At 48.0% G+C, this 23,628-nt stretch overlaps 11 protein-coding genes and 1 non-coding gene across 12 annotated transcripts; 7 read left to right on the top strand and 5 right to left on the bottom strand.

Annotated features, from left to right (window-relative positions):
* The first annotated feature begins 256 nt into the window (after nucleotides 1-256).
* On the top strand, nucleotides 257-1,416 carry BT62DRAFT_559982 (uncharacterized protein). The gene is made up of 6 exons (XM_043181400.1): nucleotides 257-314; nucleotides 370-415; nucleotides 466-723; nucleotides 786-872; nucleotides 935-1,053; nucleotides 1,108-1,416. Exons 2-5 carry the CDS (start codon nucleotides 386-388, stop codon nucleotides 1,019-1,021), a joined length of 462 nt encoding a protein of 153 aa, XP_043034477.1. The 5' UTR covers nucleotides 257-314; nucleotides 370-385; the 3' UTR covers nucleotides 1,022-1,053; nucleotides 1,108-1,416.
* A 13-nt stretch (nucleotides 1,417-1,429) lies between these two features.
* Nucleotides 1,430-5,693, top strand: BT62DRAFT_559907 (Pkinase-domain-containing protein). Its single transcript, XM_043181399.1, has 5 exons — nucleotides 1,430-2,088; nucleotides 2,136-2,484; nucleotides 2,534-4,664; nucleotides 4,721-5,264; nucleotides 5,317-5,693. The coding sequence occupies exons 1-5, from the start codon at nucleotides 1,600-1,602 to the stop codon at nucleotides 5,419-5,421; spliced, it is 3,618 nt and encodes a 1,205-aa protein (XP_043034476.1). The 5' UTR covers nucleotides 1,430-1,599; the 3' UTR covers nucleotides 5,422-5,693.
* Nucleotides 5,694-5,882: 189 nt separating this feature from the next.
* Nucleotides 5,883-7,561, top strand: BT62DRAFT_1012191 (uncharacterized protein; the record flags this gene model as incomplete). The annotated part of the gene is made up of 12 exons (XM_043177901.1): nucleotides 5,883-5,958; nucleotides 6,014-6,138; nucleotides 6,192-6,369; nucleotides 6,424-6,455; nucleotides 6,512-6,593; nucleotides 6,644-6,672; nucleotides 6,727-6,831; nucleotides 7,103-7,153; nucleotides 7,216-7,230; nucleotides 7,285-7,319; nucleotides 7,375-7,453; nucleotides 7,532-7,561. The coding sequence occupies 12 exons, from the start codon at nucleotides 5,883-5,885 to the stop codon at nucleotides 7,559-7,561; spliced, it is 837 nt and encodes a 278-aa protein (XP_043034475.1).
* Nucleotides 7,562-7,885: 324 nt separating this feature from the next.
* On the bottom strand, nucleotides 7,886-8,515 carry BT62DRAFT_937585 (uncharacterized protein; the record flags this gene model as incomplete). The annotated part of the gene is made up of 1 exon (XM_043187354.1): nucleotides 7,886-8,515. The coding sequence occupies one exon, from the start codon at nucleotides 8,513-8,515 to the stop codon at nucleotides 7,946-7,948; it is 570 nt and encodes a 189-aa protein (XP_043034474.1). The 3' UTR covers nucleotides 7,886-7,945.
* BT62DRAFT_937580 (uncharacterized protein) lies at nucleotides 8,155-9,114 on the bottom strand. Its single transcript, XM_043187353.1, has 2 exons — nucleotides 8,709-9,114; nucleotides 8,155-8,659 (listed from the first exon to the last, which is right to left on the bottom strand). The coding sequence occupies exons 1-2, from the start codon at nucleotides 9,089-9,091 to the stop codon at nucleotides 8,626-8,628; spliced, it is 417 nt and encodes a 138-aa protein (XP_043034473.1). The 5' UTR covers nucleotides 9,092-9,114; the 3' UTR covers nucleotides 8,155-8,625.
* A 65-nt stretch (nucleotides 9,115-9,179) lies between these two features.
* Nucleotides 9,180-9,581, bottom strand: BT62DRAFT_937579 (uncharacterized protein; the record flags this gene model as incomplete). Its single annotated transcript, XM_043187352.1, has 1 exon — nucleotides 9,180-9,581. A coding segment is annotated over exon 1 (257 nt), but the record flags the coding sequence as incomplete, so codon positions are not given.
* A 442-nt stretch (nucleotides 9,582-10,023) lies between these two features.
* BT62DRAFT_1012189 (NAD(P)-binding protein) lies at nucleotides 10,024-11,180 on the bottom strand (the record flags this gene model as incomplete). Its single annotated transcript, XM_043177900.1, has 6 exons — nucleotides 10,024-10,110; nucleotides 10,158-10,241; nucleotides 10,297-10,415; nucleotides 10,460-10,587; nucleotides 10,707-10,815; nucleotides 10,868-11,180. 6 exons carry the CDS (start codon nucleotides 11,178-11,180, stop codon nucleotides 10,024-10,026), a joined length of 840 nt encoding a protein of 279 aa, XP_043034471.1.
* A 350-nt stretch (nucleotides 11,181-11,530) lies between these two features.
* BT62DRAFT_1012188 (uncharacterized protein) lies at nucleotides 11,531-15,409 on the top strand (the record flags this gene model as incomplete). The annotated part of the gene is made up of 10 exons (XM_043177899.1): nucleotides 11,531-11,616; nucleotides 12,510-12,576; nucleotides 12,647-12,655; nucleotides 12,717-12,794; nucleotides 13,236-13,418; nucleotides 13,528-13,606; nucleotides 13,662-13,699; nucleotides 13,771-13,850; nucleotides 13,913-14,071; nucleotides 14,125-15,409. The coding sequence occupies 10 exons, from the start codon at nucleotides 11,531-11,533 to the stop codon at nucleotides 15,407-15,409; spliced, it is 2,064 nt and encodes a 687-aa protein (XP_043034470.1).
* Nucleotides 15,410-16,531: 1,122 nt separating this feature from the next.
* BT62DRAFT_1080478 (uncharacterized protein) lies at nucleotides 16,532-17,663 on the top strand (the record flags this gene model as incomplete). Its single annotated transcript, XM_043179588.1, has 6 exons — nucleotides 16,532-16,658; nucleotides 16,746-16,840; nucleotides 16,889-16,974; nucleotides 17,024-17,042; nucleotides 17,092-17,577; nucleotides 17,630-17,663. 5 exons carry the CDS (start codon nucleotides 16,532-16,534, stop codon nucleotides 17,404-17,406), a joined length of 642 nt encoding a protein of 213 aa, XP_043034469.1. The 3' UTR covers nucleotides 17,407-17,577; nucleotides 17,630-17,663.
* A 311-nt stretch (nucleotides 17,664-17,974) lies between these two features.
* On the bottom strand, nucleotides 17,975-18,067 carry BT62DRAFT_t172. The gene has a single exon. It is a non-coding gene; the product is annotated as a tRNA-Tyr (tRNA).
* Nucleotides 18,068-18,865: 798 nt separating this feature from the next.
* Nucleotides 18,866-19,251, top strand: BT62DRAFT_937572 (uncharacterized protein). The gene has a single exon (XM_043187351.1). The coding sequence runs from the start codon at nucleotides 18,960-18,962 to the stop codon at nucleotides 19,239-19,241; it is 282 nt and encodes a 93-aa protein (XP_043034468.1). The 5' UTR covers nucleotides 18,866-18,959; the 3' UTR covers nucleotides 19,242-19,251.
* Nucleotides 19,252-19,783: 532 nt separating this feature from the next.
* BT62DRAFT_937570 (glucose-inhibited division protein A subfamily) lies at nucleotides 19,784-22,855 on the top strand. Its single transcript, XM_043187350.1, has 17 exons — nucleotides 19,784-19,911; nucleotides 19,965-20,162; nucleotides 20,214-20,269; nucleotides 20,319-20,487; nucleotides 20,542-20,616; nucleotides 20,664-20,878; nucleotides 20,925-21,120; nucleotides 21,170-21,319; nucleotides 21,369-21,394; nucleotides 21,449-21,476; nucleotides 21,528-21,686; nucleotides 21,734-21,811; nucleotides 21,866-21,975; nucleotides 22,028-22,077; nucleotides 22,130-22,239; nucleotides 22,293-22,450; nucleotides 22,505-22,855. Exons 1-17 carry the CDS (start codon nucleotides 19,818-19,820, stop codon nucleotides 22,622-22,624), a joined length of 1,992 nt encoding a protein of 663 aa, XP_043034467.1. The 5' UTR covers nucleotides 19,784-19,817; the 3' UTR covers nucleotides 22,625-22,855.
* The last annotated feature ends 773 nt before the right edge of the window (nucleotides 22,856-23,628 follow it).

Below are 23,628 nucleotides of genomic sequence, written 5' to 3'. Positions count from 1 at the left end.
CAAAATATAAATAGGGCAAAGGCGTACAGAAACGATGTACATCTGTGCTTGGGCGCTGATCCATGCGCGACTGAAGAAAATACCGGTATGTCCGGAACGAATACTCTGTCATGTTAGAGGGAATTGGATAGTGTATTCGATTATTGAACGCCTTGGATGCTTGGCGTTGGTTGACGGCGAAAGAATCATGCTGTATCTATTTTGACCCAAATTCTGTCCCAAAATGCTTCGCTAAATTTGGCGCTAATTTGGTTAGAAAGAAATTTACCCTGACATTTCCCTCAATCCACAACTTACACGTTCACAATAGCCAGGCATTCGTCTCTCACCTTTTCGTTGCCTTCTGCCTAACCTTATCTCGGCTGGTAGTTTGAAACGAGTGAAAATGGAATCCATCTCTCAGTTAGGAAAAATCGTGCGTCGCTGCTTCCTTAGGACTGTCGACGTATTTAACAGACCTTCAAGGATTTTGAAGGCCAGAGACTAGCTGAACAAATATCGAGGATATACCTAATTGCAGCAACGGTGAGGCCTCTACTGCCCTTTAGAACCGCCAGCGTGCATTTTCGAATTGTCATCGCACAACTGCTCTTTGGAACCAGCGTAACTGCGTGTGACAGCATTTCAGCACCCAGGGTTCTACGGTTTCTTTTGGGGTGCAGAATTTGTCGACTCACGGTCGATGATGCTTCGCTTGTCGAAGATTTCCCAATACAAGAGCTGGTGTACACCATTACCGGCGCGCGTTCGTTGTTGGATTTAGACATTGCTGACATATCTCGAAGGCAATATCATTCATCATCGGTTTTGTATTGCAATCAATACACGCAACATTCATCCTTTACGGCGTCTCGGTGGTTGCTTTGGCACTTGTAAGTCCCACGCTTCCCACATTTTGTCCATGAAACCGCAGTACCTTACGACGACAATACAGATTGTTGTCCCGCCTTGGCCGATGTTCAACAGACATGCCGTGACCTGGTTACGACCAGCGCCGGAGGGAAGTAAAAAGACATCATAGGATCATATGCACAGTATCATGGGATCATTGGAGTCAGTCTGCGTACATTTTTCAGACAGCTGCTATATTGATTAGGCGCCTTCCAGCTGTACCGACCAAATTATCAGTTTTCTTTCCTTCTGTGCCTGCACTAAGAGCTCAAGGTGTACTAAATTCGCATACGAATAACATGTCCATCTGGTGATGAGGTTGCGAGGTCTGTATAATATGTATCATTGAAGCTGTGTCGTTCATCTATCCTTTTCCTCGATGATTTCGGATTGTACTGTACTGTTCGTACAGTTCTCAGTTCTCTTCTGCTCTGTATACCATTGTGTAACTATACAATATAACCTGGAATTGCTGTTATTTTAAGAGACGAGTATATAGTAGCAATCTGATGTCAAATAACCAAATTTGGTAGGCGGACAACTAGCTCCGACTTTCCACCTTTACCACCGACCACCGTGACAAAAATCGGAAACGTCGAGCAGCCTTCCTTGGCAGTGAGCTGCACCACCTCCTACGGTATCAACGTCGTTCGACTTCGTGCCCACGGGCCTTGTTAGATTCGACCGCATTGCTCCTGATATCAGTTGATGGCAGCAGCATTTACGGCGTCTCTTGCAAACCAACTGAACCAAGTACCCGAGGACGTTGAGGGAGGCGTAGCACAGACGCAATCTCACCGAGGCACGGACACCGCCGGACACGAGTTTGACATGCAAATTCTCCGACCATCACATCCCCAGCCGCTTGCATCAGAATCTCACCCACCTGTTTCTGCTGCTGTGCCACGTTTATCCGCTTCTGCCACCCGTCAAAGGCCCGTTTCCATGCCCCCTCAGGCATATAATATCGCCTCGGTGGCTCCTGCGAACGGTTCGAACACTGGGAGCACCTCGGACGCAAAGGATCATCGGACGCATACGGCAGGTGAAGAAAGACGGAGAGATGGAAGTCGCAGCAATGGCATCTCAAATCGGACGCAGAGGCGTATTCTCGGAGACTATACCCTCACCAAGACACTGGGTGCTGGCAGTATGGGCAAGGTCAAGCTTGCAACGCACAATTTGACTGGGGAACAAGTGCGCTACTACTCCTTTCCTTTTTTCTCTCCTCACTATTCCTCTAGATGGCCGTGAAAATTCTTCCAAGAGTTAACCCTGCAGCTACCCAACACAGCACCAGCGCTACTCCGGACTCCATTGCACGGCAAGCCTCGAAAGATGCTTCAAAAGAAATCCGAACACTTCGCGAAGCTGCTCTATCTATGTTACTCCACCATCCATATGTCTGCGGTATGCGTGAGATGATTACTCATGCGAACCACTACTACATGGTCTTCGAGTATGTCAACGGTGGCCAGATGCTCGATTATATCATCAGTCACGGCCGCCTGCGGGAAAGAGTGGCGAGGAAGTTTGCCCGGCAGATAGGAAGCGCTTTGGACTATTGCCATCGGAATAACGTCGTTCATAGAGGTACGGCATTACACAGGACAATTTGATTCACCTCACTCGTCCATTCTAGATCTCAAAATCGAAAATATTCTCATTTCACAAACCGGTAACATCAAAATCATTGACTTCGGTTTATCCAACCTCTATGATCCGGTAGCACATCTGTCCACATTTTGTGGGTCCCTTTACTTTGCCGCCCCTGAACTCCTCAATGCGAAAGTCTACACCGGCCCGGAAGTCGACGTCTGGAGTTTCGGCGTTGTACTCTATGTCCTCGTCTGTGGAAAGGTGCCCTTCGATGACCAGAGCATGCCTGCTCTTCATGCGAAGATAAAACGGGGTTTGGTGGAATACCCGGTGTGGCTCAGCTCAGAATGCCGGAGTCTCCTATCTCGAATGCTGGTCACGAATCCCGCAGCACGCGCGCCTCTGTCCGAGGTCCTCAGCCATCCATGGATGGTACGAGGCTTCAGTGGACCTCCCGAAAATCACCTACTCCACCGCGAGCCTCTCCGTGCGGACGAACTTGACCGTCAAGTCATTCAGGGCATGAAGGGTTTCGAATTTGGCACTGAGCAGGACATTGAAAAGAATCTCGTCACCATCCTTGAGTCCGAATCGTATATCCGAGCCGTCCAGTATTGGGAACGTAAGCGTAGTGGCGGTGTGAATGGAAATGGAACAATGGGGCGGTGGGGCGATTCAATATCCAATTCGAGTCTCGCAATATCGCTGGATAAGGCTGAACCCCCGACGCCTTCCAAGAAGTCTCGAAGATTTTCTGGTTTTGATTTTTACCGGAGAAAGCTGTTTTCGCCATCCTCGTCTCCTCCTTCTAGTCCCCTCAGTCAATCTCCCCCAGGTTCGCAAAGCCATCTCTCCCATGCATCGTTACTAGATCCTAACCGAGAGCCGTTGGACCCAACGAAAGGCTTCCACCCCTTGATATCAATGTACTACCTCTCTAGGGAGAAAATTGAACGGGAACGTGTCTACGGTCCCGGTCAGTTCGCCAGTTCACAAACATCGATACAAGACCCTCGTTCAACCGCTGCCACCAGTAGCACCCTTATTGTGGAACCTCCTCCTATACCGGTTTCGAAGAAGGATACGCCAAAGCGGGAGTCGGCAACAGTTAAGGCCGACTACAGCATGCCACTTCCTCGCTTACCTGCACCGGAAACGTCCCATTATTCAGGGATGTCCTACGATACTACGGCAGCCGCTCCGTCGCCTACATCGCCAAGCTTCCATCCTCAACCACGTCCCCGCGACTTTGGTCTTCCGCCACCGTCACCTTCAGCACAGAAGAGGGTGGAACTGGATAAGGCTACCGTCTCAGGTGCCTCCGCACTTCCTCGAGCTCCCCCAGCAAGCACACACAGACGAAGTCATAGCCTGAGCCAACGGCCGTTGACAGTGTCACGGGGGTGGACGGGCAGGGTCGGGCACGAAGAAGTCGTGGACGAAAACGGAGTTGTTGCGCTGGAACTATCAAAGAGTGCTGCGCCGCACGTTACGACATTCGAGGATGCAGAGGAGGAGAAGAAAGCCCAGGAAGACCGGGAGAAGGATAGGGACGGTGAGGAGAAAGAAAGGGACCATCTCTCTATCTCCGCTGGTGCCACGCTCGTGCGGAAATTTGGCAGTATGTTAGTCGGCAAGGGTGACGACTCGAAGCGGCATGGCGTCGGAAGGCGGGGGACCATCCTGGCGAGTCTAACATTATCGCAGAAGCAATCCAGACACTCTGAGGACAAGGAGAAAATTAGTGGTGACGAGAAAAGGAGTGTTGAGCATAAGAAGAGTGTGGACAGCAAGAAGAGCGAGGAGATGAACGAGAAAGAACGCGTTTCGACACCCAAGTCTGTCTCTCACAGCCAAAGTCAGCCGGTTGGCAGCCACCGGCGGGCAGCCACTGTGCTGGAGCCGCAAAGCGGTGGAAAACGACATGAGCGGCGGAGTAGCACTGGTGCTGCATTGCTTTCGAGCGCAGGGGGGACTATCGGTCGACGTAGACGCCCTTCACTAGGTGGCCCTCGACAAGCGGCGGAGAAACTTTTCTCGAAGACTGATGAAGAGGGCGAGGGAGAGGAGAACGAGATACGGACTGCTCCCATTCCCAGTGATGACGACCGTCCGAATGATGTCCCTACAAATGATAAGGATTTCAAGCCATTGTTTTTGAAAGGTCTTTTTAGGTTCGTGTTTTCCAGACGCTGAGTGTATAGTTTTCTTTTTTAAGCTGGTGTTTCAGTGTCGCGACGACATCTACAAAATCTCCTTCGGCCATCAAGGCTGATATAAGACGCGTTCTGGACCGGATGCAAGTACAGTATCGAGAGACGAAAGGGGGATTCGAGTGCCTTCATTTGCCGTCGATTGATATGTCCTCTGTGGACCCGTCACCGAAGACGGGCGAGCCACGTCCTTCTATCGTCAAGAAGGCGTCGAAACTGTCTTTTGGTGTGAAGAAAAAGGACCGAGAGCCTTCGATGGAAACGCCTGGCCGACCGTCGGGGACGACGACGTTAACGACACCGAGTCGATCGTCATCCTTCCTCAACGTTTCCTCCACTGGGAATAACACGGTCGTTCCTGCGTCGCCCTCTGTAGAGATCGAAGTGTCCCCCCCGAGTCCTCCCGCGGCAGATGTGAAGTCTAAAGTGCTTCCTCCGATACCGCGGGACTTTGCGCCTGGGGCGCGGAGTGCAAGTCCGCTTCCGGTGGCTGAACAAGATGTGTTCGAGACCATGGGGAACAACTCACTCTGCGTGCGCTTCGAGATAAATATCGTCAAGGTAAGTGTTTGAATTGGTTGAGTTCAGGAAATGCTGAGTAGGTATGCTTCAGGTTCCTTGGTTGCCATTGCATGGTATACAATTTCGAAGAGCAAGCGGTGATGGATGGCAGTACCAGATGCTTGCTAGACGGGTGCTTACGGAGCTGAAGTTATGATGATATATGAACAAGCTATGTTTCTGGTTATTTTCTGGGCGTGTATTTTCGTTCTTTCATAGTTATTATGGCAATGTTCCTTTCTTTGTTAATCTGCTCATTATTTATACATATCATTCAGGTCACCTTGTACGACGGTATAATGTGTGGTAGGATTATTTACCTTTTTCAAAACAAATATCCCATGGAACTTCTTTTCCCAAATACCCCCACATGTATATGTGATGATCAAATGGCGGTAGGGACGTCAATTTATTCGTGTCGACTGACAGATTTTCTCCTAGTCCTGGTCTCCTGGTCAGTATTTCTTACTGGCATTTGTGCGGTGGATGGATCGGTCCAGGGTGATTTCAGCATGACAGCTATGGAGGGTATAAAAGTTCAAGTTGGACGTGGCATTCTATGCCCTCTCTGGCTTCTTTCATGTTTTTTTTTTGAGCTCGTCGGTTGTTCAACTCGCCATGTCGAAAATCATCTCGGACAAGAAGCCTCACTTTCGCTTGACAGGAATGACGCTCAACGCCTGGGTCAATGTGGGTACGGGCGTGTTCGGTTGTTCCACGCGTTTTTCACTTAAAGCGATTTCTTTCAGGATACGATCAGGAGAATAAACGAGTACTTCGAAAGATAGACATGTGGCTCATGCCTGTTATCCTTCTCGTGTACTTTTTTTCAGCAGCTGGGCAAGCAAGCGGGTTTTTACCCCATGACTCCCTCGTACTGACTTCCACTTTGATCCTCGCTTTCTTACACCTCTGTATTTGGAATAGTCCCTGAAACAGGTTCGTGACATACATTCTCATAAGACTCGTTTAGCTTACCTTAAACTGCGTAGGACTGGTTGGAACCTGATATATAGCTGGCTCAGCAGCATTGTGTACTTAGCACAGCTGATATGGCAACCCGCCTCCTCGTACTTCTTGGTCAAACTGCCGATTGCCAAATATCGTAGGTAGTGTTTGAATTGATTCTGGACATAATCTTATGCGTATTATATCACAGTTTTTGTTAACGTTTTCATGTGGGGAGCGGTGGTACGTGTGTTTCTTAAAGGGAAATTGGACCGCCTTCGGACTCACGCGGGGAATAGGTCGCATGTACTGCGGCGGCCCATGATTTCAAGGGCCTTCTCGCGGGCAGATTTTTCCTGGGAATATTCGAAGCTACAGTTGGTATGTCAATAACTCCATATCTTCGAAACAATGACTTAGGTCTTTATTAGCGCTTTGTTTCATGACGATAACGCAAATGGTACGCTGGAATATTCCACCTCGCGAAATCCTCTCATCCAATTTTCAGTGGTAGCGCCGACACAAGCAAACGATGAGACTGTCCAGAGGAATCGGAATGGTCGGTTCTTTGCTTGCATGGGGACTTGGTCGCATCGGCAGAAAATTGCATGCATATCAGGTGTGTACGCATTCCTCCATGTGATAATCCCATCCTCTCTCTCTCACCCGTTGTCTGTCACCTTTGACTGCCTTTCTTTCGCCCAACCTTCTTTTCTTCCCTCCATTATTGATGACTGCTTATACCTCACCAGAACCACAGGGCCTTCCAGGGAAATTCAAATATTTTATATTGCATTCGGACGGTTGGTGCCGGCGACATGATCACGAAGACCATGGCATGAGACTTGGTGTCGAATAAGGAAACGCCAATACATTAACCACAAGACAAGACCGCCGGCCCTGCAGAAATGAAGAACTACACAGGCACTGTGAAAACGAACGTACGTTGAGACCACATGGACTAGCAGAGCAGCATATATATTCATGCCCCCGCACCACAAAGATACGGGGTTTGCTTGTATGCGTGAGAGATCGAAACAATGGCTCCGATGAGAAATATCAATGCTCATAGGGCGACAGTGCATCTGTGCGGCCCCCCTGTCCCTCGTAAGAATCGTGACGGCTGGTTTCAGTTAATATTTTCACGTCCCTTCTACTCGAGGTGCAAGGTTTTGCGGCCGCACAAGAACGTAACCACTGTCCCGAGCTCGATGAACGAGAATGAAGAGCCCCATCATGCGGTGAGTATTTTCTAATCAGCCTGAATGACAAGGACTCTCAATACGGTCACCTGCATTCGCCTGGAGTGCAATTTCTAGGTCGCAAACGGCACGCGCATGAATGATTAAAGGTCTGTCCTCTACTCAGACCCTCTTCACTTGTTCGCGCAATGCTAAAAGTCTGGATCTTCTCAGACAAGGATCACAAGTGAAAAGTGCCACAGGTTGCAGCAAACACAAATTTCGGCGCCTTCAAATGGTGATGTGTTTTCGTCGAATCGAAGACGAGGACTGCTAGGTCTTCGCTGTTGGTTTAGTCTTGTTGCGATCCTAGATCATGAAAGGCGGTTGAAACCTGCAGCTGTGACTCGTAACCTTTCAGCATATTCACTGATATATATGTTCTGATTTATGATAATGAAAAACACAAGTTGTATTATTTGTATCCTATATGCAGCTGATTCAATGTCCAAAACGCAATAGCAGCGTCTAGATAGTAGCAAACATACAAACTTAACTTAAGTATCTTCTGGAGACTGTCAACAACCCGTGCCTTTTAACTTGTTCAAAGAACGCAGCAGATTTGAACGTCAATCCTTCTGGCTTCCACTCGGCTTTCTCTTCTCCTTCTCTGTCCCACTCTTCTGCGGTTGCGCTGAACACGAGCTCAACCTTGCTCAATTCCATCTTCGACAGAACTGCATCGAGCTCTGCCCACTTGTTCTGACTCCCAGATATGCCAATCAGGCCATACTCCAATTGGACCTCCTTTAAGCACCCCCCTTGGGCTTTATGTAGCAGGTGTATGAGCCAATCTGTTAGCTCGTCGTAGTTTTTGCATCCATCTGCCACATCCCAGTGCCAGGGGGTGATCACAAGCAAACGAAGCCTGGTAACGTTTTGGATATCCGGAACGGGTATCTTTGGCTCGGAGGCTCCCACTAGAAATAACTCATCCAGGTGTGTATAAGGAATCACATTGTATTGTGGGATGTTCTGCTCTGGATGGTAAATTGGGTAGGTGAGCCGTCGAATACAAGGTGGCATGGAGAGGAGTGGGAGGAGGCACATGATGGTATTCATGTCCGATTGGGTGTTGGCTGGGGTAATCACTAATTCTTCAAGCTCAAGAGAAACTTCAGATGATGGGGATGTCTCTTCATAAATGTATATGTCGCATAGCGCTAGCTTGTTTAATTTGTGGAACCCGCTGAGGAAGGTGCCAAGGTTTGTCACATAACAATGCTTCATCTCCAATTCCTCAACCTCAGGCCAGATGATATTAATGCCAACTAGGTCCACCTTGACAAGATGCAAGGATGTCAAGTTCTTCATCATTGCAAAGATGATAGGCAGCTGCGGTTCAGAGGCCCGGAGGGCATTTTCGCTCAAGGTAAGACTCCTTACAAGTGGCGCCACATATTGGCACTTCTCCAAGAAATTTTCGCAGCGATTGAATGACCGATGTGGGATGAAATCGAAGTGTATGGTGCGGAATAGGTGATAGCGGCTGCGGTGGACAAGTTGGCGAGAGGATAATGCGCAAGCTGTGAGAGAGTGAACATCATCGGAAAGGGCATCAACTATTTCATCCATGAGTTCCGGCAGTAATCTAGGTGTCAAAACTGCACATTGCAGGGTAGGTTGTAAGGTGGTCATGGTGGTCATGGACAAAGTTCTGGGCAGGCGCTTTGAGGTCCCTCTCTTTATAAATACCGGTGTGAGACATCCGAGAGTTTGACATTTGATTGATCAAAATTCACAAGATTCATGTCCACTCTGGTATACATCGCTAATATTAGTAGCACACTTCACATCTATCGAACCTCACGAATGAAAACTTGTTGCTTCGACTCGACCGCGTTTGCAGCGCAATCGACTCTGCTTTGGACTGCCGGCTATCATCAATTTCAAGACTGTCGCCACCGGAACAACAGGAGCATGGCTGATCGGTTTCTTCTATACTCGGGGTCGGGGCCGCCGCACGAGAGTCACTGTGGCGGCAAGAGTCTTCACTCCTGCGGACACCACAGTCAGGGAGACCGCAGCAACTGTCGACATCACTGCTAGCCATAGTGTGTCAGGGATTCTTTCAGGTTAAAAAGACACCAAACGTAAAACGAGAGAGGGAGAGAATTGGTAGTGCAGACAAGGCTTGGTGCAGCACATGGCACGTACTCACGGTTCAGGAGTTCCCAGACATCTTACTACCTAAAGACAAACTTCTGGCTCGATGGAACTAACAAGCAGTAGCTTAGACTCGGTTAAGACTAGACGTTTTTTCATTAATAAAAAAAGGCAGCTCTCGGGCCATATTCTGGTCATGGTGATATTGCCACAAAAAATCGTTGCAAGGATCATATGTATTCCTGTACCAGGAGCGACTTTCAAGCAACAAGAAAAAGCGAAGGATGAAGTTAAGATGCCACGAACTTGTGATTAACGCAAATGCTCGACGAAAGACCTTCAAAAATTGTTTTGCATTTCCAAACTAGCAGAAACTGAGCCTGAGAAAACATACATAACAAGCCTACTGTACATATAAAACTACAATCAGGATAGCGACATTTTGGTTTCCATGTGTAGAAACGTTAAGTGAATCCGACGACATCGAGTTCGAGGCGACCCTCAGAACCGTTGAACATTACACGATATCCTTCCCATGGGGAATAGGTGGTCTAGAGGCCGGTCAGTGGCTACGACAGCAATCAAGAATAAGAGGTACCAAGTAGTATGTCAGGGCGGCACCGGACTCGTAGCGCACCATGACGCTCATGTCGTCCTCGATAGCTATGTCAGGCCCGAAGACCTGTCAATGAGAGGGAATGTCAGAACGAGTACCGGCCAGTGAAAGGCACACCCACCTTCATATCACGATGATAACCGTCCTCACTCTCAGCTTCCGCATAAAGCTTCTGCGCAGTGTTGTCCATCTCCATATGCATGGCGAAATGATCTTTCCTAGCTTCGTCGTTACCACGAGCTCGCAGTCTTTAGCCCAGCAATTTCTCGTTCCTGCATCCTTACCATAGAACGCGGTCTTACCCATACCAACGACAGTTTCCGGTTCTGAATCAATCCACCAGTTCACGAGATCGAAGTGATGGCCAGATTTGTGCACCATCAGACCGCCAGAATTACCCTTCTGTCGATGCCTGCGACGGAAATAGTCCGCGCCATGCACAGTGTCGAGGAGCCACTCAAAGTGGATTGAAATGACTTGAGACTAGATCAGCCAATTATCTCTCTCTGTGTTGAAAAAGAAACAGCTGACCGGTAATTGAAGGCAACGGTCAGATGACGATCGGTTCTTTGCACAGTTTCCAGGATGGCGCGGCACTTGTCGGCATCGGTGGTCATAGGCTTCTCGGTAAGTACCCGAACTGTAATAGGCAGATTAGAAAAGCCTCAAACCATATAGATTACCGTACTCACCTCCAGCCTCCAGCGCTGGAATGATATATAGCTGGTGTAAGGCGTCTATACAAATGACAACGATGGTATCCACTCTTTCCTCCTTGAGCATGACTTTGAACTGTTCCGGTTTATATACAGGAATAGTCGGGGAGCCCAAAGACTTCAGGGGGTCGTTATAATACGCTGCGCGAATAGAGTTGGGCTCAAGGATAGCAACCACAGCACTGGCAGGACGCTCAGCGATACCCCGGACGAACATCGCTGCACGACTTCCAGTGCCGACAATGGCCACACGCCCGCCCACGGTTTTCCGCTCGGAGTGGTCGCCCATTACTGCATAGATGCAGGTTTTGCATCGCTGGAGGAATATACGTAGGTCCAAGAGGCAGCACGCGGGTCGGTGGAAAGTAATTTGAGACGTTTTCCATATCTGTCAGTTTTGGGTTATATGATGGAATCATAGTCACGGAGGACTTTTTGGGAGTGGTGGGATAATACCTTAACTCTCAGGTTCAGACACCATTGTCTCTCTGTACAATATTGAATGGTATGTTGGTCGCCTGATCAGTCCTATACGAACTTTGATGTCTCGCCTTTTGCAGTTTCGTTGGCGCTATGATCTCGTTCGCTTTCGGCGAGAAATTCAGACGAAGGAAGATACTTATCGTTGGAGTCGTCGTCATGTCTATCGGAGCCATCATTCAAACCGCATCATTGAATATCATTATGATCCTTGTTTCCCGCGTCATCATCGGCCTTGGTAATGGGTGCGTTTCCCTTTTCTTCCGTCACCGCAGGATCCTCTATGTGGAAGCACGTTTTATGATCTGTTCGAAGCTGCCAAGGACGTCCATGACAATGAGTGCTTTTGTCAGCTGCCATTGAGCGATCATGCGTGTGTGGGTTCTTACAGGGGAAGCGGGACTTTTACATCGCTTCTATACCTGTTTTTTTTCTTTTAATCGACCTGGAAAAATGATGCACTTTTGACCGTCACAACCGGTGAGGGATTTTTGATGGTTTCTAGACAGGATTTCTTATGTCATCCTCTCAATTTTGTGGAGAATTGAGTAAAAATCGTCTAAGAGGATCGACATCAAACATCATGAGGATTCGCGAAACACCTCCAAGAAGTGTTTTTCATCTGTCGATCTTGGCCAAAAATCAGGGATCAAAATTGACCAGAAAATCGCGACTCTGATCACTACTATTGTATCATGGATGCTATTGACTGTATATGTTTTTGATGTTTGTCAGAAAGACCTCTGGAAGGGGAGGAGATATTGTGAAGTGGAAGCTGCAAAGCAGTTCAATTCTAACTCCATGAGGTTTCAAGGATGGTCTGTAAAAAAAGTAAATTACAGACCCTGGAGGCATCATATGGAGCCCTAAAATAGGGTAGCACATGAAACCTAGGCGTTCGCCGGAGGGATTTTCATCGAGGTAACACTGATAGGTATCCAACATTTGCTGATGACTTGCTCCTGACACAAAGAAGACATGTAGAAATCAAAACAAAGGAAGTGTTTGCAATTCTGTGAGCCAGTCTTGTGAATCTATACATGATAGGAAAGTAATGTATCAAAATGTTAAATAACACCCTTGGGAGGGTCTGTAAAAGAGTCTCCCTTCACGTTTTACGAACAACCCTTCCCTGAAGGAGGGAACTCTCGACTCTGAAGTTAGAAGAACGAACAAAATTGAAGAACCTCAAATACATCCGACGTGTACGGGTCGAACGCACGGCCTCGAGATACATTGATTAGGTCATCCCATTACATTCTTACACTATTCCAGCGAGCCAAGGTTGGACATATTGCATGGCACCTATAGAAGAATATCTGATCCCAAATGAGCTATAAACAAGCGCTCACCTCAAGTTGACGAAATCCTTGAGGACGAGCCTGCTCAATTAGGTGACTTACCAAGATGCCTTATCTCAATGGTAAGTGGCTTCTACATCATCCGCTTTCCCGCGGCTTAACCTTCTATTCTAGCTGTACTGCAAGAAACATAGAGGCATTGTTCGTTGATGGCAAGGGGGATGCTGGTTTTGCCTACAGATGACTGCGCCAAAGTCATTTCGGAGCTGTTTTGGTGTTCAAAACTGCAGTTAAATTTGTACATAGTATCAGCGACTTGCGCGAGATAAGCTGAGTAGTCGGCAACTAATTTGGTAGCAGATACCATTTCAACTGACTGATGCTGCCGGCCTAGTTGCCATGACTTATTATATGGAGGAAAAGAGATGGTAAGAATGCTTCAGAGGCATCGCATCCAGATGAAAGGAACTTTAGCACCTTTTATTTTAAAGTGAGTTGGTATATATTTCCCTCTCTTCGTGTGGCTCTTGACCAACATGCACAAATTTGACCGCACAGCCTAGTCCGACATCAATGTTTCCCTCGTTTTTTACGTACCGTTTGAGGTATTGGTTCTCACTCTTTATCAAGAGTTTTTACCTGATAACGACGAAACACCTAGGCACAGACCTCGTGGAAAGGGACATCTCGAAACAAGTGGTACGAGTACAGAGCCTAACAACGACGATCATGCACTTGGCCTCGGGGTAACCTGAATTGGAAAACGGAAATAGCATCCTTGGACAAACCTAATTCAAAGGAAGCATCACCGATTTCGGTTTTTCGTATCGAGTCGTGGAGCTGAAATGGTGCTAGAGTGAATATAGGAAACCGTATCAGTCCCACCTCGGCATCCGTTATGCGATAATTGCGATGCAGTACGATCTTGCACTCGGTGTGTGCTACTTTATTCAAGGGTGGAATACTGCCCTAATGCCCCACCGCCGCAGGCCTCGTGTCCTGGTCGATTACGATGATGACGATACACGTTCGGAAATAGTTCCGCGCGAGCTGATATTCTTCTGAATTTGTATCGTGTGTCCTGTATGCGCGGCCGAGCATATCAAACGCAGCGCGTTGAAACAAGGCTTCAATGTCCTGTTAATCACTACACGGTTCTCGACGCTATCATTTTCTCAGTCCGTCACGACCCCGGGCCTGGATTCAAATATTCAGCACTGAAAGTTTCGATTGCCTTCAGTTATGGTCAAACGTGGGGAGTCGTAACGAACCCACAACCTGCGCTGTTGTCCAGTATTACCAAAAACACCGGCGATCTCGTACCGCTTCACCGGGACAAATATGGGCAACTCCTTCCAAAAGCTGTGCAGGCACGGGGTTTTGACGGATGGATGGCAGTGTCTTATGTGTTCACTCCTTCTCCCGCAGCATATTTATTCGCGACTTGCCAAGTTCCATATTTTACATTTCGCTCCTTCCCTCCACTTCCATCTCCGCCATGCCTTCAGTCCCTCTCATGAAGCGCGACTCAAGCGCAACTTCAAGTTCATCAAATTCGGGGACGAGTGCTCAGGTTGTCGTTGGGGTCGTATTGGGTGCTGTGGTGCTTCTGCTGTTCATAGCCTTTGTGGCGTGGTTCTTCAAGCGGTACCGTCGTCGTCGTCGTAACCCTCCACCCTCCTCTCCCAACGTTGTCTACAATCCAAAGCTCAGTCGCGTGTCAGACATTGGCCGACTGCTTGAGCCTGAGCCTCCGTCTCGATCTGAGACCAAGGCCGTGGACTCGCGTCCCTTGCTGTCGCCTGAACCTTTTCACACAAAAGTCGACTCCAGCCACACCTGGGTACCTTCTGGCATCCATTACCCCAACGCCGCGCCAGAGGAAGCATATCATATCGAATTCGACCGACTCCCCACACCTACATTCAGTGATAAATTCGGAGAGCAGATCCTGTCTTCATCGTTGATGGAAGAGTCATCGACGCCTTACCTGCAGAGTTCGTTCGGTTCAAGGCATACATCTCCACAGACGTCTCCTCCAGCGACACCGCCCCCCGTACCCGGTCCCAAAAGTCTTCCTCAACTCATTATTCCCGGAAAAGATAGTCCTGCCATTCCAGCATCCCGATACCTTCTTACACGTCCGATTGCAAAGATGGAGACGCCCATCGAGTCACCGCCCATGTCTTCTTCTTCATCTGTCTCATCCGAATCTCTGTACTCCCAAGCGAGCGCTTCAACGCGCAGACACACCATGCTATCAGTGTATGAAGTACCACCGCCCGTCCCACCTATTCCCTTCGCTTTCCGATCTAGCTCAGGTCTGCGCGCTCTGCCCCAGATTCCGGATCACGTCTTGAAACGCGCGCGGGGGGAGGAACAGAAGGACGAATTGCACAGGATGTCGACAAAAGTCATAGCCAGTTTGGTGAAAGGTCGGGTAAAACGGACCAAAGGGGCAGACCTAGACCGCTATGGGAGCAGAGTGTCGCGTATCGAGAGGGCAGATTCTATCAAGTCTATCGCTACATCGTCGGATGAGGAGGAGGAGACGACGTCTATGTCCATGTATTACCCCCGCTTGGAGCGGACACGGAGACGGTGGGAGAAGAGGACACAAGCTCGGATGGACACAGTAATGGAGACGTCGTCGCCGCCGTCGCCGGATGCTAATTACACATTTAACGTATCGACTTCTCCTTTACGGGTGAGGAAGAATTCTCTAACCGCTTTGTAACGTTTCATGGACTCTTACTTCTATCCTTTACGAACAGCGACGTAAGTATTTGAACGATGGCCATGCATATTTATGTATAACTTATTCTATAGGACTTCACTCGGTTTAGGTTCATATTATTGACATTGTATTCCCATAATTGTACATTATGGAAGCGTTTCGAATTAATGGAAGCCAAGCTCCGAATTCTCCCACAGCTCACTGAAACTGCGGCGAACTGTGGATTTATTATTTACAGCTGAGCTTCCACATAAACGTCATTATCTCCTTGTTTGTCGGTGGAGCAGTGCTTTGTCAGGCACGTTCCGCCGTGTTCACAGTGATAGCATTTTTGTACTTTTTACTCAGTTGGAACAGCAGGGGTCATCGCCAACGGTTTGCCGCTAACCATTAGCGTGATGTCAGTCCGAGTCCGCTGTATGCTACCATGTAATATGTCCCACATATTCAGAGCTCTGTACTATGGTCATACCTTCTCCGATTTACATCTCGCTGCCAGGAAAAGCCACGACGCTCAGTATCATTGCAAGCCCTGTTTCTGCGATTATGCGTGTGTTGGGACCGATGGTGCTGCCTGCTTGCTATTCCCCATCTATTAGCATCTCGGCACGTAAAAATAGATGAAAAAGTGTCAGATATCTTTGACGAGGAATCCCATCCAGTGGTGTCTCATTTCCTTATCCCTCTTGGGAATTTAACAATTCAAATCCCTTCTTCTCCTACTGGCCTGTAGATTATGTTTGTAAAGAGACATAGTATATGTTATTCTGTAATTAACTCAGGCCTTGGACTTGTGGACAGTCAAGCTGTTGGGATTTTGCCAGAAAGTTCTAGAAAGGGCAATCCGGCATCATGCTGAGAGTTGATGAGCAAGCTCGAGAGAAAGAGAAAGTTGTAGTAAATTCTAGATATAAGCCTGGGGAGTATAAATACAAGCTCTGTAGGAGCTGTGGAATAACAAGTTCATTCTATCTGGCCTTACCAGCCTGGAGCCTACCCTGCACAACACCGAGGATTTCCAACACAAGCTAAACTCAGTTTGAGTCTAATACAAAGTCAGAACTAGGAACACGTTATCATGTGATCGAGTAAATGCCTTAACAGTTTTACACGCCAACCACCATGTCGCTCGACGTCGAATGCGTCCTCCCTTGCGATTTATGGGCCCCATGCAGTGTCCTCTGTCATGGAAGCACGTTTTATGATCTGTTCGAAGCTGCCAAGGACGCCCATAACGATGAATGCTTTTGTTAGCTGCCATCGAGCGACCATGCGTGGGTTCTTACTGGGGAAGCGGGCTACTCACCAGTAGCAAGATCTGAAACACCTCCTGCAGGTAGCGGGCGCGCTGCTATGGACGAGAGGGTGGCTGAATCGCGTCCAGAGGGGTGTACCACTGTGGCATGGTTTTTCGATGCGAGGACTCGGACGGTGCGTCCATTGGGGGTTCGTGCGTTATCCTTCTAACTCATCGTGCAGGGTTCGAAGGTTCAGCTCGAGATACCCTTCTTAGTAAGTATCTTACCTTACCCTCTGCATAGCTCCCTCGCCATCACACTCCGAGGGTAGTTGTTGTACCTCCAATCCCATCAAAATCAGTCAAGGCGTTTTTAGGACTGATTGCAGTCAATCTGTACGTATACGTATCGTCGCCATGTCAGATATACTGACCGATGACATAGACCTTACCGTCATGCTCTCTCACTGGATATCAGGACATTTTGTCGTCTCCTGGTGTCGTATGGATTGACAAAACATCCTGTCTTACAGAATTATGTAGCCTCGCGACTTTTGACCCCAGGCTTGTTCTTGTCCGCCGTCCCGCAGTCTTTGAGAAAACTTCATTCCTGGCCATGGCAGAATTTTTCTACGACGTCAAACATCGCAACTCTCCCGCATCTCGCTCTGCATTATCATCTACGTTGATCGGAGACTTTTATGTTGCAAACACTGAGATACACAATAAACTTGCACGCAGACACAGTGCTGACCTTTGACCTGACCTGACCGCGACATGCGTAACCGATTTCGAAAAGTCGCTTGTCGAGCATGTCAACACTGACTTGAAACGATTTTTGGACAAGTACCAACAGGAGATCGAATTCGCACCAGAGAATATCTCCTCTCATATTTACGAAGTTGGGATCCACTCGTTGGCTGGAGTTTTGGTGACATTTTCCATCCACTTTTGTTAAACCTGTCATCTCATCTTCACTGCAGAACCTGGCAAGCTGCTAGTTAAGCATAAAAATTCATACGGCTGCATATATATTTCATTTACAAAGTACCCTGATAGGTATCCAACCATTGCTGATGACTTGCTCCTGACACAAAGAAGACATGTAAAAATCAAAACAAAAGAAGAGTTTGCAATTCTGTGAGCCAGTCTTGTGAATCTATACATGATAGGAAAGTAATGTATCAAAATGTTAAATAACACCCTTGGGAGGGTCTGTAAAAGAGTCTCCCTTCACGTTTTACGAACAACCCTTCCCTCCTTCAGGAAAAGAGAGAACTCTCGATTCTCCAAATTAGAACGACCAAAGTTGAAGGTTCTCAAAGGGATCCAACCTGTGCGGGTCAAACGCACGGCCTCGAGATAGGTTAATAAAGACATCCAATTACAGTCTCATGCTCTTCCAGCTAAGCTAAGGTTGGATACCACCTACAACACCCATATATTATATTATCAATGATACTACTCTCCCAAGGTCATTCATTTTACGCTGGTGTGGCCTCGGAGGCCGTTCCATGTTTTGAACGACTCGTCCGCCCATTAGAACTACACCGCAATCCTGCAGATTATCTGATTGATGTTGGTGCCATCAACATCTGCATGGGTGCAGCTGAGGAGACCACTCGGAGTCATGTCAGCAGGCTCATCGCAGCACGGAAATTGGTGTTGGCTGTCCGATTCCCCCCACTCAAGGGCGAATTGGCAATCAGCCATGTCAACCAACATGATGTAGTCAAGGCACCCATTGACCATGTCATACTCACCCTGTCTTAGATTAGCAAACAGGAGCTCTGTCGTATCCCGCCGGCTGAGCTCGATACCCCTTTATGTCGGGATGGACAATATATATTGAATACAGTCCGTCGAGCACCCTCACCGCATTTCTGCTTATCACTATGCTGTGTGAGGTCTACACTATAGCTAACAGTGTACTCTATTAGGTACTACAAACGCACATCACTTTCTTAGACCCTGATCTCTCGGGAACTGAAAACAAGCATCCACGATCCTTTTGGCATGGCCTCAGTTTGGGTGGAGGCTGTGCTTATGGGGTTGTTCGTTGGCATAACGTTCTACTACATCCCTGATTCGATATCGGAAATAAAGATGCAAGCTCTCTGTCGAAAATGGGAAGCTATCGTGGTCAGACGATACACCTCGTACATCATCACGAGGTAATCCTGCAGCTCTCGGCATAGTCCTGAATACCTTGATGGTCTGGGACACTGGACTAGCTCTGAACATCACCAACGTACTAATGTCTGTCAGTCGACGCTCATTGTTCATATTATGTTAGGTTTTATAGGTTTGGACATGCCGGCCTTTCTGAAAGCGCTCAATAAGCTCTCTCCCCTTGGTCACTCTGTTCGGAACATGGTGCCTTACGCGTTGTCATGCGGGGATGATCAAAGGCTTGTAGACGGATCATGCACAATCAGCACAGGCGAACAAGTGCTCGAGATCTTTAAACTGAAGGACGTCAACGCCCCTCTGAACCTCGGCGCCATCATGATTACGACTATTGTGTATCGCTTCCTTGTTTACGCCGTACTGAAGCTGGTAGAGACTATGTTCAAGATAGAACGACGGCAGTAATCAATTTGACGACGTTTTGCCTTTATGTTGGGATCTTTCGCATGCATTATCTTAGCACGACAGGGATCGTAGAAACTGTATTTATATCTATATCGAACTTCAACCTCTCAGGGTGAGCTCAAATCTGCACAAGGAATCTCTTGGTCCACTCGTCCTCAATGACGATGACTGAATGAAACGGTGGGAAGCAGGGATGCGAACTTTCTGTCATTCGACAAAGTATCCAATGTATCGACTGCCTCAGGTAGAGGCAGCGCCATCCGATACATTCAGTCGCGTTTGCCAAATTCTTTCACTACGAGCCTGCCAGTAAGAAGTTGGGCCAATTTCGTACATCACAAGACCAAACCCGCTAGAGAGCCAGAACATACAGCAGTACTGGTATGATGCGAGTGCAACGCCGCTATAGCCGAGAGAAAAGAGGTAAATGCATCAGCAGGACTTCAAGTAGAGGAGTTAGGACAAACAAGGAGAATAATTTTGGTAATATTTTACTTCGAATTTCAAACTTCAAATTATTCAAATATTAAATCTGAATTTCTCTCTCTTCACCCACGACGAGGCCTGCAGTTTGGAATGCTCAACCATTTAATTCGCAGACCATGGACTCGCTTGCGCCTGCATAGACATTTCTCTTCTGTCGTCGACCATGTTTCCGAGCCCTACCAAGGTGAAGTTCCTCGCACAGTAGTCAGCTTTTTCTTGACCTCCGCTTGTTTCAAGTCTGTGTTATCGGTGCTGGACATGCGGGATGCGAGGCAGCGGCAGCGGCGTGTCGCTCAGGTGCAAAAACGCTTTTGTTGACGAAGAATTTGGAAAACATCGGTGAACTTTCCTGCAATCCGTCTATTGGAGGTGTTGGCAAAGGCACACTGGTTCGTGAAGTCGACGCGATGGACGGGTTGATGGGTCGTGTCGCCGGTGCGTGGTCGTTATCCCTATTGCTGTATACAAGCTGATCTAAAAAAACAGATATGTCTGGCATAATGTTTCGGATGCTTAACGCGACGAAGGGGTCGGCCGTTTGGGTACGTGATAGCCGATGTTTAAGCCATTTGAGTAACAATTCATCTCCAGGGACCAAGGGCCCAAATTGACCGCAAGCTGTACAAGCGCCATATGAAGAGGGAGCTCGCCAAACATCAAGAAAACCTACATATCCGCGCTGCGGATGTTTTTGACCTTGTATTCGACCACGAGAACAATCCTGATGCTACATGGGGGCGGATTCAGGGTGTTAGACTTGGTGCGTCGCAGCCTCTATTTTCTTTGCTGACACAGACCCTGACACTCCATTCAGACACTGGGGAGATCATACCTTGTACCCAAGTCGTCGTTTGCACCGGAACCTTCCTTGGTGGAGAAATCCACATCGGTACCTGCCGTATCGCTTTTACGTCTCTAAAATTAACGTTATCGCAGGTCCGAAGACGTTTCCTGCTGGAAGAATCAACGAAGACCCCGCCCCAGGCCTGTCCGGTTCGCTTCGGGCAGCTGGATTCAGACTCGGACGCCTACAGACAGGGACGCCGGCTCGCCTTGACGGAAAAACAGTAGACTTTACGACACTCGACCGTCAGGACGGTGATGAAGTCCCAGCTCCTTTCAGCTTTCTCAACGATGTTGTACCAAATGCAGTGAGTTCTAAAGGTTGGTATTCTAAATTGAATCTCATGATTGTAGAGCAATCAAGTGCCTTGTTATATGACCAGGACCAATCCATCTACACATCAGATAGTCAAGGACAATATGCACCGCAGCGTTCATATACAGGAAACGAAGAAAGGACCCCGATATTGTCCGTCACTGGAGGCGAAAATCTTGCGATTCGATCGCGATTCCCATACTGTCTGGCTAGAGCCTGAGGGTTATGACTCTGGTGTGTACTTTGTTGCGTGTTCGTCTCCGGGCCGCCTGACGTCCAGTAGATGTAATATATCCCAATGGGATCTCCTGTAGCCTTCCAGAGGAAGTCCAGGAGCCGATGATGCGAACCATTGAGGGTCTGGAGAATGTTAAAATGGTCAGACCCGCATATGGTGTGGAATACGACTATGTGGATCCTCGGGAACTCTTACGTGAGCGTACAATTCTGTGCTTGTCATTCCAGCTAACTCACTTTATCAGCAACACTGGAGACGAAGCGTATCAAGGTAGCGTATCCTCCTTTCTCAGTTATATGCAATGTGGTTCTGACGCCATCATAGGGCCTTTTCCTCGCCGGACAGATTAATGGTATTTCCAAAGGCCCTGACTATATTTCTCATTTATTAATGTCTGCATCAGGTACCACAGGCTACGAAGAAGCCGCAGCTCAAGGTATTGTTGCAGGCATCAACGCGGGATTAGCGGCGCTGCAGCGTCCACCGTTCATCCTTACAAGGGCAGAGAGCTTCATCGGAGTCCTCATCGATGATCTCATAGTCAAAGGAGCGGACGAGCCATGTAAGGGTCTTCAACTACACCGTTGGGCCTATTAATCATACTTACAGACCGGATGTTAACCTCGCGGTCGGAATATCGAATGACGCTGCGGCCTGAAAACTCCGATATGCGGTTAACAGCCAAAGGTTTGACTTCGTTTGTATCTTGATGCTGGGATTTGATTGATTTCGTCTACAAAGCATACCATGTTGGCGCGGTATCAGAAGAACGTTGGCGGTCTTTCAGTCAGATGCTACAGACATACAACCAGATCATCGACGTCTTGAAAGGTTGTGTACTCAGTACACAGGTAGGCCAATAGCTTTTTGGTGCAGACCCATTTCACATTTTATATCCGCCAGAACTGGAAGTCTCGAGGATATACCGTTCCATCGGACGGAAAAATGAGAAGGTGAGCTGCGTGTGGTATGACTTGGAAGTTTCTTATGCTTCTCCCTCTCCAGCGCCTTTGATTTGCTGCGATACCAAACGATATCGTCTGCGGAATTCATCAAGGACATCCCGCTTTTGGCCAATACCGATCCGAGACTGCTGGCGCGCATTGACACCGAGGGTATGGTGGCTGAGAGTCCTACTGCAAAACGGCATTGACATGCAGATGTACAGGCCGATACCAGCCTTTTCTGGCCAGGCAACAAGCCGATTTACGCGACTTTATGGTAGACGAGAGTCTTATGCTTGATCCTATGATGGACTATCTTACTGTGAAAGGATTGAGTTCGGAGATTCGGGAGCGACTCTTCAAGGTTCGGCCGACGACCATCGTGAGTTGTGTTCGAGATTTCTGTGATGCGGAGTCTGATTTGTGGTGGGTGCAGGGAGCAGCGAAGAGGATGGAAGGTATGACGCCGTCGTCGATGGTGCATTTGCTCAGGCACGCGAAACGGACGTTCCGGAGAGATCAGGAGGAGGGAAAGTTTGATGATGCGAATACATGATGCAGGGGCAGGGTGACTGATTTGCACCTGTTAAAAGGCAGGGAAATCCATTGCAACAGAGGCATAGACCAGGTGAGACTGTAGATCACAACGCCCCGCTGTCAGCCAAGAATATTGCATGGATTTGAGGGTGTCTTAGGGATCAAATGGATATGTAAAGCGATATGTAGCGGTGTACACTACTCCTACTCGATATAATATCAAATACAACAAGTACCTTCTCATGCAGAGATCGAGCGGCGGTACAGTGATAAATCCGCGACGCACATACAGGTCATTCCATGTCTGGAGAAGTTAATGGGACTTGTATCAAAAGGAAAGAAGATAGCACTATCGAGTAATGCAAGGCTCCCTATCAGCTTCAATACCGGGTAAGCAAGAAGGCGGTAGACAACGGTACTGATTACGACCGTGAAAAGGTTCAGAGGGGCGGGCGTTGACGTTCTCTAAATTGAAGATTTTCAGTACTTGTTCGCCTGTACTGGTTGCGCATGATCTGTCTGTGAGTTTTTGATCGTCCCCCCCAAGAGAACGTCTGGTCGCGGAGCACGTAAGGCATCATATTCCGAACGGAGTAAACAAGGGGATTCAACTTATTCAAAGCCTTCAGAAACTCTGGCAGTTCAAGATCATAAGACCTGAGTTATAACGAACGATAAGCAACAGTTAAAACGAAGGCAAATGTATCTTACCTGCCATATACATCGTGATAGACATGAAAATATTCATGATGTTCAGGGCCAGATCGGTGTCCTGGGTCATGAAGGTATTCATGATTATACCAAGAGACTCCAGCATTGGTGATACATAGCCCATTCAAGGTAGTGGTGAAGTATATCTGGACTGTCCTCCCAAGATTGGCAGAGACTGAAACAAAGAGAGAATAGATCAATGCAGGGACAATCTCGAAAGGGAGTGCCAAGAATACATATGAGGTTAAGAATGCTTCGATAGAGTAAACTCCATTGTCATATTCCTATGGGAAGTGAGACTAATGAATGCTA

The sequence above is a fragment of the Guyanagaster necrorhizus genome (genome assembly GCF_019112545.1).
Source record: "Guyanagaster necrorhizus MCA 3950 unplaced genomic scaffold BT62scaffold_43, whole genome shotgun sequence".
NCBI classification, from domain to species: Eukaryota; Fungi; Basidiomycota; class Agaricomycetes; order Agaricales; family Physalacriaceae; genus Guyanagaster; species Guyanagaster necrorhizus.
The sequence above is the reverse complement of the archived record's forward strand: the minus strand, read 5'-3'. Positions and strand labels throughout refer to the sequence as shown.